Below are 14,739 nucleotides of genomic sequence, written 5' to 3'. Positions count from 1 at the left end.
ACAGGGGACAGTCCCTGCCTTGAGCCTGCTGGCCATACCAGTGCTGGTACAAGCCAGATAAAGGCACAAACAGCTGCCAGTCAGTTTGTAAGAGTGTCCTTTTCTCTGTGCATCCTCAAGAGCGTTTGTCATCCTGAGGACAGGAAGACAAGGCTGCTGGGATTGAGGCAGGTCGGAGCTATCGCCCAGTGCCACCTGGCTGTGTGTTTGGAGGTGGCTGCAGGGGCAGAAACACTCTGGCTGCTTTGGTCCTGCTCCCATGCTCTTTGAAGGTGTTGTTTTTTAAGCTGTAATTGTAACTCACTGATAGTTTACTTTCACAAATGTGGTTTTTTTTAAATCATTGCTGAAGCTACATAAAGGGGATACAGCTCTTCTAGAGCTTCAAAATAGCTTCCTGTGTCTTCTTGAAACTTTTCTTGGCTTAGAAAGCTGAAATACCCCTGGTGGAAGCACACCAGGCACATGCCCTAATGAGAAACACTCTGCCCCATGTGCAGCTCCATCTCTGAGACGTTTCACCCATTTCAGGTTGGAGTTTGACTCTCAGAACCACTGGTTTTGATCACATCCCACCATTCATTTGTTGAAGTTTATGTTGCTCAAGGCAGTTCCTTTCTGATTTGCCAATTTAGTGGTCAGTGCTTGATGGTCTGTTTGCAGTGTTTTGAGAGTCCGGTGTTTGGAAAAACAATTCAGGGAAAAAGAGTGGAGGAAAATATCTTAATTCCTTATAGATGGTGCAAAATATGCCTTTACCAGAGAGAAGGCAAAGGAGAAGGCATGATAATGGAGGGATTTAAATGGCTCTTTCCTAAATAGGTTTTTTAATGTTCTTCTATTCGCTGAGTTGTGAGCTAACACCAGTCTTAACTCATTTTCAGGATTATTTATAAATGCCCTTAGTGCCCAGAAACTTCCATTATGTCTTGTATGTTACTCTATCCTGAGCCCAAATTAAGCTCAAGCAGCAGAAAGAGACGTGGTGCTGCTGACTCTCTTGGGAAGGGCTGTGTGTTCATGGCTTCTGTTTCATAGCTATAACAAACACCCTTGCCACAGCAAGGTTTTTTTGCATTTCACTACTTGCCCTCCCTCCAAAGTTCTGGAAATAGTGGATGATGTGTTCTGCCTGTTGCAGAATTAATGTCTGGTGTTCTCTTGTGGGATTATCTGTGTTCAGCTCTGTGTTCATCTCGTTAAGTGTCAGTGCCAGTCAGAATTTACACCTTGTTTGACCTCAACCTACTCTAGGAGTGCAGTAGATGTACTGTGTCTGCTGACAATGGGCAATTAAATACTAGAAAGGAAGTTCAAGGAAATCTGTATCTCTCCAGTATCTCCCATAATCAACCACATCAGAAAACCCTCCCAAAGCACTGCACAAACTTCTCAAATTACTTGTGCCCACATGTTGCTCTTAAGATCCTGGAGGGGTGACAGCCCCTGTTGTGAACAGGGACCTGTGACCATGAACTTCCTTCTATTTGTTCATGTTCTTGCTCTAATTGCTTGTATGGAGCAGAGCCCCCCACGACATCCCACATCAATACTGGTGCATAAGCTCTCCTTTTATAGGAGTTGGTGGTATAGATTAGAAATAATATTATTAAAATATGGTGATGAGGAGGAGGAGGCTTTGGTAGTATAGGTAAATAGCATTATTAAATATATATAGGTAGAGAAATAATATTATTAAAAGATAAAGATGATGATGATGATGGTGGTGATGATGATGATAGTTGGTAGTAGAGGCACTGTGCTGTTGGGAATACAATATGGGCTTTGGAAAGTTCCCTGAGCCCTGTCCAGAGCAATGACAGCCCCCAGGGACTTGCCCACCTCTGCCCAGCCACGTGGTGCTTCTGGGGTGTCACCCCCCCATCTGAGGTGCTGTCTGGGATACTGCTGCTCCATAAAATTACCTGCTGTCCCTGGCGGTGTGTCCAACTACTCAAAGGAACCAGGGAATCTCTTCTAGCACAAGTGTGCTGTGAGAGGAGCGAGCTGTCTGTGAGGGCTTGGTGTTTCTGGAATCACTGATGGCTCCTGTGTTTCTCCCCGTGTCCCCACAGCCAGCCACCCGCTTCCCCCAGCACCCAGGAAGCCATCCAGGGCATGCTCTCCATGGCAAACCTCCAGGCCTCGGAGTCCTGCCTTCAGACGTCGTGGGGCACCAACCAGGCAAAGAACAACTCCATCTCCACGCAGAACTCCAAAAAAACGGGTGGAGGTGGCAACAAAACCGCGGGGAAGCGGTTACTGAAGAAAAGCACAAAGAACAGCATCGACATCGAGGATTACGACGAGGATCAGGACCACCTGGACGCCTGTTTTAAGGACTCGGATTACGGTGAGTGGGAAGGCAGCAGGGAGTGCCTGGGGCTGCATGGACACACGTGTGCATGTCTGCAATACCCCATCGCTCATGGTCGCTTCCTCCCGCTCTGCCGCGGCGGCGTCGGACGGTGTTTGGTGAGGAGGAGCGTTGGTAACGCGGGGTCTGTGCCACAAAACCAGCAAAGACCCTGTGATACCAGACCGGCTGCAGAGCCCGTGGTGACACAGCTATCCAGGCAGGCTGGAGTTGAGGACTGGCATGATGAGAAGCTCTCAAGAAATATGGAAAGCCCCTGAAACTGTAGCAGTTGGCCCAGAAGCAGGAGACTGTCTCAGAAAAGTGGGCCAGGCACTTGTGACAGAAATGTCCTTGTCTGCACAACGGCAATGAAACATCTGGCTGAGAGGAGAGAGAGAAAAGGGATCCTATGCTATTTTGAGTGTTGGCAGAGAAGGCCAAGCATCTGCAGCAGAAATGGGCACAGAGCCAGTTTGCACCAGTTACATCAGTTCTGTCATAGATATCATGGAATCATGGAATGGTCTGGGTTGGAAGGGACCTTAAAGCTCATCCCACTCCAACCCCCTGCCATGGGCAGGGACACCTTCCACTATCCCAGGTTGCTCCAAGCCCTGTCCAACCTGGCCTTGGACACTTCCAGGGATGGGGCAGCCACAGCTTCTCTGGGCAACCCTGTGGCAGTTCCTCCCCAGCCTCACAGAGAAGAATTTCTTCCCAGTATCCCATCTAACCCTGCCCTCTGGCAGTGGGAAGCCATTCCCCCTTGTTTTGTCACTTCAGGCTCCTTTCCAAAGTCCCTCTCCAGCTCTCTTGGAGCCCTTTTAGGCACTGGAAGGGGCTCTAAGATCTCCCTGAAACCTTCTCTTCTCCAGGCTGAAGAATAATATGCAGGAGCATTTTTGTGTATAAGTGAGGAAATCAAGTGAATAAAGTGAATGCTGAGAGGGACTGGGAAGCCTGAAGTGCCTAAGGGGGCAAGAAGTTGGTTTATGCTGCATAGCAAAACAGTCTCTGCATGTGTTTCAGTCTCCCTGGCAAGTGTGACCATCAGAAATCACTTGCTACAGTTAGGAAAGTGAAGTGGATCTTTTCAGGTCATTAATAGAGCTGCCAAGGAGAAATGGGGCAGCTGTGACAGGTTGCAAGAGGCTGCCCAGACACTGGAATGCACTGCATGCAGTGGGAGTCCTGGACATGCTTTGGAAAAGGGCAGCACAGCACTGTGGTTGACAGATGTCACATGTGCTCTCCTGAGGGGCAGATTTGCTCCCTGTGCCTGTGCTACCAGTGAATGGAGAGGTTGTGAGCAGGCTGGGTCTGCAAGAGGCTCTGCCAGTGCAACATGTGATCCACAGACTTCAAATGTCAATGGCCACATGCCCCGGGAATGCCAACACCAGGGATGGAACAAATGGCAATTGGCAAGAAAATAAAATGCACATGAAAAAAAACATCAGAAGCTTCTTAGAGCAGGCTGGGAAAAAGTTTGGGCAGAAAAGCTGGTGTTCATCCCAGAGGGATGTGAAGAGCCCATTCGTAGAAAGGCTCAGCTTCATCTAGAGAAGAGGAGCCTGAGGTCAGACCTCATCAGGATCTGCAGCTCCTCCAGAGGGGCAGCTCCGATCTCTGCTCTGTGTGATCAGTCACAGGACCCGAGGGAACGGCTGGAGCTGTGCCAGGGGGGGCTTAGGCTGGATATCAGGAAAAGGTTCTGCCCAGAGGATGGTCAGGCACTGGAACAGGCTCCCCAGGGCAGCGGGCACAGCACCAAGGCTACCAGAGCCCAAGGAGTGTTTGGACAATGCTCTCAGGGATAGGGTGGGATTCTTGGGGTGTCCTGGGCAGGACCAGGAGTTGGACTGATGACAACAGCTCCCAAGGGCAGTGTGTGGATGAGAGCAGAGGAAAGTCCCCTGAGTGTCACAGTTGTTAGCCCTCAGTGACACTTCTGGGAACCATCCAGCTGTGGTGCCTGTGGTCACTGCACCTGGACACAGCAATGTGTAGGGTAGACCTGTTTCCTACACTGAAACTATTGCCTTTGTTTCCTGCTGTAGTTTACCCTTCTCTCGAATCAGATGAAGATAATCCAGTTTTCAAATCCCGATCAAAGAAAAGGAAAAGTTCAGATGATGCCCCTTACAGTCCAACGGGTAAGTCCATGTGGTCTGTGCTGCCCAGACTCAGGCTAAGGCGTACAGGTCCCTAAAAACCAGCCATTTTTCCAGGAGTGTGGAAACTAACACCATAACTAGTGATTTCTTTATCATGTCAAGGATTAACTCTTTGCAGCGCAGTGGGTGATTCATGCACTGTGATTCCTGCTGAGCAGTGTTAGCCTTCCTCCTTCAATCAGCTGGCAGGAAAAAATCATTCCTTGGTTAGTTTATTTCTTCTCACACCCTTGGTAATGGATCAATTGGTGGCACCTTAGCAGTGGGGTAACAGTCAATCCCCAGTTAGCTGAGTAGCCGAGGATTTTAGGTGGTGACTGTGGGAATAATGAGAGGGAATGGGAATAGTCTCCTCCAAGCTCAGCCAAAGCTGGGTGGGTTTGTTGGGGCTCACCAGAGGCAGCGACAGGCAAGAGGGTCCTTAGACCCCTTTGATGTGGCCCACGAGTGGGGGCCCCTCCACGGCGTGCTGTGTGTGTGACAAGCAGCCCATGTCTCATCTGGCTGTGGCACTGCATGTCCTCCCCCAAGGAGGGGTGAGCACCATCCATTGGAAATGACGCTGGAGTCGCTCATATCCATAATGTGGGCGCACACCCACACAGCTTTGGCTTCAGGTGGCCGTGGAGCTGCTCAGCTGTGTGACATCTTTATCAGCAGCTTCTCCCCACGCTGCTGTGCCCGGAGGCTGTTGGCACCTCTGCCTTCGGTCACACCCTGGGAGGGGAAGGGCAGAGGCTGCGCCATCTCCACCTCTCCCTGCTGAGGAGGGCAGAGCCCCAGTGCCCTGTGCATGGCTGTGCTGCTCCCACAGGCACGTCCCTCCCCCTCACCTGCCTCTGCTTGCCTTGCAGCACGAGTTGGCCCCTCAGTGCCTCGGCAGGACAGGCCGGTGCGAGAGGGCACGAGAGTCGCCTCCATCGAAACTGGACTCGCTGCTGCCGCCGCCAAGTTGTCACAGCAGGTGAGAGAGTGCTTGGGCAGTAGGAGCTGTCAGGGGAGGAGAGCCCTGTCCCCCAGCAGAGCTGTGCCCGAGTGCAGCGCAGTGCCAGCCCTCCACAGTGTTTGCTCATGCCAGGGACACGAGGCTCGGCAGTCTCAGGGGAAATAAATGGGATCAAAGCCCAACAGCGTCACAACACACCTGAGCACGCCACAGGGTGACAAGGGACAGAGCAAAAGCGTAGGGAGGGGTGAGGGAGCGAGAATGGCTACCAGGGTAGAATAGGAGGAGGTTGCCCCAAAGGAGTGTATTTGGTGTGTATTTGAGAGTCTGTGTGGTGTGATTGCCTGTCTGTGCAGATGAGCTGCTGGAAAGTGTCAGGATTTGCTTCCCAAGATTCGGTGAACCGTGGGTAGTTAGGGGCCACTATAGCAAAGGTACTGGGGCACTTTGGGTGTTGGCAGGTGTCCAGTCTCTGAAGGGGTCAGATAGGCTCCAGACAGGTGACAGGAGGAGGTGTCAAGGTGACAAGGTCTGCTGGAGGAAGGTTGGTGAGGCACCTCTGCAGGTTGGTGGAGATGCAGGTTGTGGTGGCTTTGGGCTTCTGCGATGTGGACTGTTGAGTAGAAGAGCTTTGAGGATGGTGGCAGGGTGTCATCAAGAAGAAACTGAAAGTAGGCAAGGGACTCAGGACGGTGACAGACGGCTGTCCTCATGGTGCACACGTCCAGGTGCAGTTACAGGTCAGGAGATGACGTGTGTCCCCTAGCGGGAAGCAGAGGCTGAATCGGTGGGATGTTTGATACCCTCCATGCTGTTGTGAAAGGGTGTGAAGACCCCTGAAGATAGGAGGTGCCAGTTTTTGTGGAAGATGGAAAGCTTTGCTCATGCCGACCCCCGCTGCCGTGCCAGGGCGGTGTCGGTGCGGCCCTGGCTGGCTCCGCTCGCCGCAGTGGTAACGAACCAGGAGGCTCTGCCCGGGGCGTGGACGTAGAGGCACGAGAGGCAAACGTGTGTGTGCAGCTGTGAGCGAGACGGTGTCGGAACAGCCCCCCGAGCGCTTGCCCGTGGCCAACTCCGCGGGCTTTCGTTGTATCAGCAGCCTAAGCAACGCCGCTGGCCCTTGCCCTAGCTAAAGGTCTCCTGGGGATTAATCTGAGCTTCATCTTTGTCATTTTAAAGGAGGAACAGAAAGGCAAGAAGAAAAAAAATACCAAAAAGAAGCTGTCAGCCCCCAACGCAAGCAAAGCGGCTCAGGAAGGCAGCTCGCCCGAGCCGAAGCTGGAGTCACAGGCCAGCAGCCTCACAGATCACGAGTACACCGCAGGGGCCAGCACCTTTGGGGTCGCCCAGCCTAACAGGGGATCGCAGCCGATGGCACCCGGTGTTTTCCTCACACAGAGGAGACCCTCATCATCCTCGCAGAACAATGCCTCCGCCAAAGGTACCAGGAACCGCCGGGGGTTGTGGTGCAGGAGTGGGGAAGGGTGAAGCCCTCGTGTAACCCGTGCCTTTTGCAGGGCCTCCACACGCCGTGGGGATGCAGAAGTGCAGGTGTTCGGGTGCAGGTCAGGTCCAGGCAGAGATAGGGCCCGTGGCCTCGGCTGTCCTGGCACTGGGGGGCCAAAGAGGTGTTTTGCTCCTGGGCTGTTGGTTGCAGGGAGTGAGGCATCCCATGGCAGGAGCGCTGCTGAGCACGGCCTGAGCTTGTGAGGAACACCCACAGTGTCACATCCCAGTCCAGCCTGTCTGGCAAAGCCTTGTCTGGGGAAAGATGCATCCATGGAGGCTCTTCTGTCCAGAGTAGGGCAGCACTGTGGTGGTGGCAGGGCTTGTACACCACCCTGTGCTGCTGAGGACGCTCCTCCCAGGCAGTGTGTGACAGGGCACACTGCAGATCTCTCTGGAGCTCAAAGGAGCAGAGGAATAGTAAACCTGGGGAGTAACACAAGTTACAGGAAGAGGTCGCTGGTTGTCTGCCATAGAAATTGTCCCCGAATCTGGGCTAGGACCTCCTGTTCTCTGCTTGAACTTGGATCAGGAGGTGTGGCTGAGGCAGGAGTGTGGGACAGACACTGTGCAGTGTGAAGACTGTGTGTGATCCCACTGGGAAAGACCCTGATGTGACAAGTGAGGCAACGTGGCAGGTGTTTTCTGAATTCCCTGTATTTGAGTGGAGCAGATTAGAGGAAGTGCATGGTACCCTGGTAGCTTGGATGGGCCATAGAGGAGGATGAGTACAGCCTGGGGTCCTGCCAGGAGCTGGTAGTATCTGTGGCTTTCTGCAGAGCCAGAGCTCTGGAAGGAACGTGTTTACCTGGAATTCTGCCTTTGTGTTGAAATGGTGGCATTAGGGAAACAGTTCCAAGGTAGTGGAAGATGTGGTGGAAGATGATCCATCAGATCCAGGTGCTGATGGAGCCAACCCCCAGTGTGGCTGGTGGGCTGGCCAGCACTGTAGGGTGTCGTGCAGGGAGCCTGGCCAGGCACGTGGATCCCACCCTGCCCATGGGATCACTCAGTCCTCAAAGGAGGGAAGGGGCATTGCCAAAAGAGGAGGGGCTGATGGGGCAGGGAGTGGAGCACCACCAGGTAGGTCTTCCTGGGCAGGGTCTTAGGACAGCTGAAGGCTCTGAGGGGACTGCAGAGCATCTCTGCATGGAGCACAGGAGAGTACTGAGTGTGGGGACCACCAGGTTGGGCATCACTGGGAATGAAGGCACTGTGGAAGGAAATGGTGGGATGAAGCAGAACCAGGGAGTTCTAGGACATCCTCAGGGAAGGTTTCTCGGTCTTACAGAGTGATGTGAAAGGATGAGAAATGAGGAAACTTCCTGTGGGAAGTGTCACCCACAGCATCACAGTCTTTAGGCAGCTGGGACCAGTGGAGAGGAGCTGAGTCCCTGCAGGCACCACACTTGACTGACCCTGTGGCAGATCAATGGGAAGGGGAGAGGCTGCCTGGATTTGTGCCCAGCAGTGTGGGGCAGTTCCTGGCTGTAAGGTGGTAGCTGGGGAGCAGCTGAGGAGCAGCCCCAGCCCCAGGACCAGCACGCAGGGAGCACAGAGCTCACCAAACCACATCACTGGGGCTGCTGGTGGGGGTGGTGTCCTTCTCATCAGGCTAGGGACAGGGAGAGATGTCCACTTGGGGTGTGTTGGAGTGCCTTGGTGCTAGTCTGGATCTGCAGGAAGGAAGCATGTGTGTCTGTGTGTGTGTGTGTTTCCAGTATCCTGGTGAGGCTGGCTGCAGGTGGTGTCTCTGGCACTGTGGGAAGAGAGGGCAAGGAGAGATGTGGAGATGTGGTGGTATGTGGGTTGGTCTCAATGTGGAGGGTGAGGGACCAGGCCTCCTCAGGGCAGTGCTTGTCCCAGGAGCTGTGGTGGCACGTGTGGCTCAGGATCCCTGTGCCATGTTTCCCACAGAGTAAGTCAGAGGGGAGCCCAGAGATCCCTGAGGAGCCAGGAGGTGCAGGGAGCTCTGTGTGTGTGTTTGTGTGTGTGGGTTTGTGTGTGTGTGTGTTTGTGCAGCCTCTCCCTGAGGAGCAGGCTGGCACTGGTGTGGCAGGGTTTGACTGTCACCCTGTGGGCAAACAGGTGACCATGAGCAGTGAGCCAGGGCAGTGAGGGCAGCGGGGCTGGCGCTGCAGAGGCCGGAGGGTCCCCAGCAGGGAGGGTCCCCAGCAGGGAGGGTCCCTGGGGGTGGCAGGGTGCAGGGAGGGGTCCCTGGGCAGTGTGCCCCTGCTGTGGCAGGGCTGTGTTCCTCACTGTCTGATGGCCCCCCACACCTGGGGGATCCTGGCAGGTGTCCATAAGGCCCTAGGCAGGGCTGTCAGCAGGTCCATGGGGGCAGGAGGCAGCTGGAAGGTCAGTGCCTGTGGGGTGGTGTGGGGCAGGTGGGGGCCCTCACCCTGACCCCGCTCTCCTTCCAGGGAAGCGCACGAAGAAGGGGATGGCCACGGCCAAGCAGCGGCTCGGCAAGATCCTGAAGATCCACCGGAACGGGAAGCTGCTGCTCTAGTGGCTCCGGGGACACTGCCACCCAGCTCTGGGCCCCCACCACAATAATCCCTTTAACTTTCAGCGGTCGGACTGTACAGAATCCTGCTATAAATATTTTTTAATATAGATGTCCTTTCTCAGAGTGCTGAGAGCGACTAGCCGCAAAAAGTTAATACTAATCTCGGCCACCGAGGAGCGTGTCGGTCCCCCCCGCTCCGGCACCGGCACCGACGCGGCTCCGGGCCTTGGGCCCCCTTCCCGCCCGGCTCCGGGGTGGATCAGGGCGGCCGTGGCCGGTGCGGCGGCAGAGCCGGGAGAGCGGGAAGGGGCCACGAGGCCTCGTGGCGGGCGGGGCCGGCGGGGCCGAGGCGTCGGGCTGGGAGGCGGCGGGCGCGTTTCTCAGGCACCCCCCCTGCCGCCCCACTGCCTTCCCGGCCCCCCCTCCCCCCTACTTTTCCTAGAATGTAGCTTGTACATAGCTTTTGGAATAACCACCGCCGGGTTTTTATACGGGGAGGGTCTCTCCGGGCGCCGCCCGCCGGTACCAGCTCTTTGCGTAACTTCTTGTACGAGGAGGGAGACAGTTATTTTACTAGCACCTTGTGGAGTGTTTCCGTGTTTTGTGACGATGTAATTTATTAATGTTTGTAGCTTTTTATATTTGTACATTTCTTATGGGCTTTGTTTATATACACAACATTACCGGGGCGCGGCGCCTGCGGGGAACCAGAGCCACCCGCCGCCGTGGCACAGGGCCACCGGGGCCACCACCGGGGCCACCGGGGCCACCGCCAGGGCCACCAGGGCCGCGCCGGCCTGGGCGTCGCGCCGGCTTTTTTTATTATGATTATGATTATTATTATTATTAGTATTATTATTTTTTCGCGACATGTACATTTCTAACAAAGTTTATCGTGGCTATCTATCTATGACGGTGTTTTATTTACCGATTCATATCAAATGCTCTTGTATCGACTTCACAAAAATCTTAAGTAAACCTAGAGCAAAGTTTAAAAAAAGAAGGGAAAAAAGTAAAAAAAAAAAAAAAAAAAGAAAGCAAAGTAAAACTATTTCAGGTTTTGTACACAATTGCCTGGGCCTGGCCTTTTTGTGGGGTCGGCGAAGGAGGGGTGGGGAGGCAGCCCTGAGGGTGGGTTGGAGGAGCGAGCCAATTTCCAAGCACTCCTTAGTTGTCACAGAGAGACTGAACATGACACTTGCTGACATGTGCAACCTACAGTTCTCTTTGCTGACAAAAGGCTGTTCCCATCTCCCTGCTCCCTGCTGTTGGAGGCATTGTGCTGGCAGTGTTCCCCTCTGACAGTCCCAGCAACCCCAGTGGTGCAGGGCTCTCTGCCTCAAGGTAAGTGTGGTGTGGCCTCACACCCCAACCACGTTGTATTTGTTTACTGGATGGCAGTGACATGATGGGATAGAATCATACAATCATGGAATCACAGACAGGTTTACAATGGGAGGGACCTTAAAGCCCATCCAGCTCCACCCCCTGCCACGGGCAGGGGCGCTTTCCACTAGCCCAGGTTGCTCCAAGCCCCATCCAACCTGGACTTGGACACTTCCAGGGATCCAGGGTCAGCCATGGCTTTTCTGGGCAACCTGTGCCAGGGCCTCCCCACCCTCATAACCAAGAATTCCTTCCCAATATCCCATCTAACCCTGCCCTCTGTCAGTTTGAAACCATTCCCCCTTGTCCTGTCACTCCATGCCCTTGTCCAAGGCCCCCATCCAGCTCTCCTGTAGCTCCATCAGGGATAGTCAATGCTCTGTTTAGTAACCTCTGATGTCTGCAGAAGAATGTGCAAATGACCTGAAACGTGTGGCACAGGCCAGGGTTTGTGGCTGTGTCCTCCTGAAGCCCAAAGTGGTCTGAGTGTGTTGTTGGGTTGGCTCTTCCCACATTCCCTTCCAGCATCCCACAACGGTCAGACCCCATGAGAGGGACAAACCCCAGCCAGCCACGACACTGTGGAGGTGTGCTGGTCGTGTGCCCTGCCGCAGATGACAGGTGACCGCGGTGTCACCTCTCGCTCGGTGGCTGCCCCAGGGCGTGTCCTGCGGGCATCCCTCGCCCAGACCCGCACACCCCCAGCCCGGGGCATGGCGGGTTGGTGGCAATATCGGGCCATCACCAGCTGGGGGAGTTCACAGTTCAGAAACAGCCGCGGCCGGCAAAACGGGACCCGTTCGAATGGAAACCTCCCGAGCAGCTCTCGAGGCTCAGGGAATCGAGCAGCCCTTGCTCGCCGTAAAATATCCCGAGCTGGAAGGGACTCCCAGCGATCCCCAGCGGGGAGTGCACAGTGTGCACCCATCCAGCACGCTCACTGCAGGGCTCTGGGTCAGCCCTCACACACACACGAGCAGAGCCCGGGTGCTGCAGCCCGAGGGAACCGTAGCAAGGGCTGGCAAACCAGTACAGAGCTGCCACTCCCATCCAGGGACAAGAGGTGACAGTGGCTGTGCCAGCTGGTCTGTGCAAGAGCCTGGGGCTGGCATGGGACTGGAGTGCCCACATCCCTGGGATGTCCCCTTGGGACACCTTTGAAAGCACAGTCAGGAGAACCCAAATGCATCACCCAGTTGCCTCTGCCTGGCCTCCTTCACACCCACAGTGGCTTCTCCAGGGACACAGGGTTGTCCACAGGCAACATGGCCCTGGGGTGTTCCTACAAAGGGAGGCTGCTCAGCCTGTCCTGCCTCCCAGCCCAGGTTGCCAGGCATGATGCCAGACACAGCTTCAGCTGATGGACAAAGTGGTTTCCAGCACATGCAACGTGGCCATCAGAAGTTTGAACAGTGTCATTACACTTTCCAAACCATTCCTTACCCTTCCTTATGCATAGCCAGTGACAAGGTTTGAGGAAGGTGCTGCAGACACCCTTCACATGCTGTTTTTTGGATATTTAGAATCGTCATAGAATAGTTTGAGTTGGAAGGGACCTTTAAAGGTCATCAAAGGACCTTTTAAATGTCATCTAGTCCAACCCCCCTGCAGTGAGCAGCCACTGGCCATTCTGGGCAACCATTTCCATGATGGTGTTTCAGCAGGGACTGCCTCGCTGGCTTCTTGGGGTGCTGGGGGCTGCCTTAACATTTTATTCCTGGTGTATCTTGGTTTTCCAGCCTTCTCCCCAGGAAGAACACACAGGGGCTCATGACAAGTCACTCCTCCATCCATGATTCTGTCCAGTCACTTCAAATCTCTTGCCTGGTTCCTGGGTAGTTCCTGCTGCCTTCGCGTCCCTGTGGTTTTACCTTTCCTGTGTTCCCACACAGTCCATGCCTTTCCCTTACACACTTCCTCAACAGCTGATGGGGTGTCTATCTCGTTTCTTTTTTTCTCTTACAATGCCTCACACTGGAAATACAGCCTGTGCAGTTGCAGCCCTGGGCTGTGCCAGCCCCTCTGCCCTGCCCCTGAGAACCTGGTGAAAGCTGCCCCAAACCTCTGCTCCCAGATCAGCCGGGTGGAGATGCCGCTCCTGAGCCGGCCGCGCTCCATGCGCAGCACGGAAAAGCTTTGTGTCCCCCACAGGCATCTGGAGAGACCTCACAGTGTTCCACACTGGCTCCTCAGTGGGCTGAGGACACCTAACACACTCCCTGTGCTCCATGGGTGCTGTACTGGGCACTCTGGCAGGTGAAGTTCTTAATTCTTCTGCTTTTGCCAGTGTGGAGCTGCCTGCAGGAGGGACAATCGGTTCACCTTCAGCTTTACTTTTACAGTGACTGGCAACTGGAATTTCATAACTTGACTGCTTGATACACAAAGGATGCCCTGCCCAGGGAGGTGTTTTCTGTACACTCACATGTGGAGAGGCTGTTGGCTGCTCCCAGTAAACGATTACTCACAACATTTGGGTTTCTGCTGTTTCTGTCTTTAAAGTAACGGGAATTACTCAAACCCAGACATTTGGCACAGCCACACGTTAGTCTCACAGACCCCACGTTCATCTCTCATCCCTGCTCAGGGCAGACTCTCCTGCACTGTGACATCTAGCAGTGGCCCAGTGCCATCCCGTGCTGCCAACACTGTTCTTTCCATTTCCATCTGCCATGGATCTGCAGTGCTCACCCCATAGGAGTCACAGCCTTTGTGTAAACTGTTTTGAAGTTGTTCTCTGTATATCACAAGAGAAAGCCTGCTTCTCCTCTTCTCTTGAAAGTGTAATAATTATAATTAATTAGATTTCCTTCTGTTCCCAGCCAGCTGGGAAGATGCACTTTGAGGCACATTTTTAGGTCGCTCTCCTGTCAAACTTCACGTACTTCTGTGCCCCAGCTCATTGTATTTGCTAAACACTGAGCTCCACGGCACACTGCTCAGGGAAAGGCACGGATCAGCCTGGGGCTGTCCACCTGCTTGGCTCACTCAGCCTGCTCCTGGCTCCCTCCCTGGCTCACCCCATCACACACTGGCCGGGTGTTTGCAGACTGTGTGTGACCAGGAGTCCTCCTATCACCTTCAACTCAATCAAATCAATAATTAGCAGTCACTTAGGAGTCAATTAGGTGACACATCTTGAAAGGCTTTGTGTTTACATTACTCCTTCATTTATGGTTTGGAGAGCTCTCTTTGGCAGCCCAAGGGAAACCCTTTCTTCCTGAGGTCACCAGGGCATCCTCTGTTCATCTTTGGCCTTGTGACTGGAGTGTAACAGTGTTCATCACTCATTTCTCACTCATTAGCTGGGCAGTGGGCACTGGGGACCTCTGCTATGGCCACAGCTCTTGTTGCTTCGTGGTCACACAAAACCCTGTCCCTTCACGAAGGCCCTGTGAGGACCCCGTGGGTGTGCAGGGCCCATTAATGGTGATGGCTCGGTCAGGAAGGCAGCACAGACTCTGTGTGTTGGGCTTTTAGCGTGAGACCATTTGTGTAGTCCCTCCCACACACCTTTGTTCCTGTTCCACTTCACACTACAGGGACCAGTGCTCCCAGAGAGGGCTTATTTTCCCTGCATTTGTGGGGGGAAACAAATGGCCCATTTGCAGAGCTGGATCCCTCTTTACTCTGCTACTCACAGACCTACTGAAAAGTCCCTGACCCCAAAAATTCCTTCCCTTCCTTTCCTCTCTGCCCTTTCTTTAGTCCACCATTGATGCAGCTCCATGCCCAGATAGACCCGTGCCCCCCTCGCTGGCAGGATGAACAAACAAGATGCTGCTGCATAAGAACACCCTGAAAATGAAGATGTTCCTAACACCTGCAAGGTGTTCCTGCACAGAGGTCCTCA

General features: G+C 54.1%; 1 protein-coding gene and 1 long non-coding RNA gene across 4 annotated transcripts in view; one reads left to right on the top strand and one right to left on the bottom strand.

The window, feature by feature from the left end:
- Window positions 1–10,567, top strand: part of PHF2 (PHD finger protein 2) — a 74,819-nt gene extending 64,252 nt beyond the window's left edge. Inside the window, exons 18-22 of one of the 2 annotated variants that reach the window (XM_050330236.1) lie at window positions 2,076–2,353; window positions 4,420–4,515; window positions 5,391–5,500; window positions 6,662–6,923; window positions 9,412–10,567. In XM_050330236.1, the coding sequence (XP_050186193.1) occupies window positions 2,076–2,353; window positions 4,420–4,515; window positions 5,391–5,500; window positions 6,662–6,923; window positions 9,412–9,500 (835 nt within the window). In that variant the 3' untranslated portion in view covers window positions 9,501–10,567. The remainder of the gene's footprint in view (window positions 1–2,075; window positions 2,354–4,419; window positions 4,516–5,390; window positions 5,501–6,661; window positions 6,924–9,411) is intronic. The other variant, XM_050330239.1, reaches the window with a different exon arrangement.
- Window positions 1–14,739, bottom strand: part of LOC126647738 (uncharacterized) — an 853,551-nt gene that overhangs the window by 334,320 nt on the left and 504,492 nt on the right. The window lies entirely within an intron of this gene.

The sequence above is a fragment of the Myiozetetes cayanensis genome, unplaced genomic scaffold (assembly GCF_022539395.1).
Source record: "Myiozetetes cayanensis isolate MyiCay16 unplaced genomic scaffold, myiCay2020 scf40, whole genome shotgun sequence".
Classification (NCBI taxonomy): domain Eukaryota; kingdom Metazoa; phylum Chordata; class Aves; order Passeriformes; family Tyrannidae; genus Myiozetetes; species Myiozetetes cayanensis.
The sequence above is the reverse complement of the archived record's forward strand: the minus strand, read 5'-3'. Positions and strand labels throughout refer to the sequence as shown.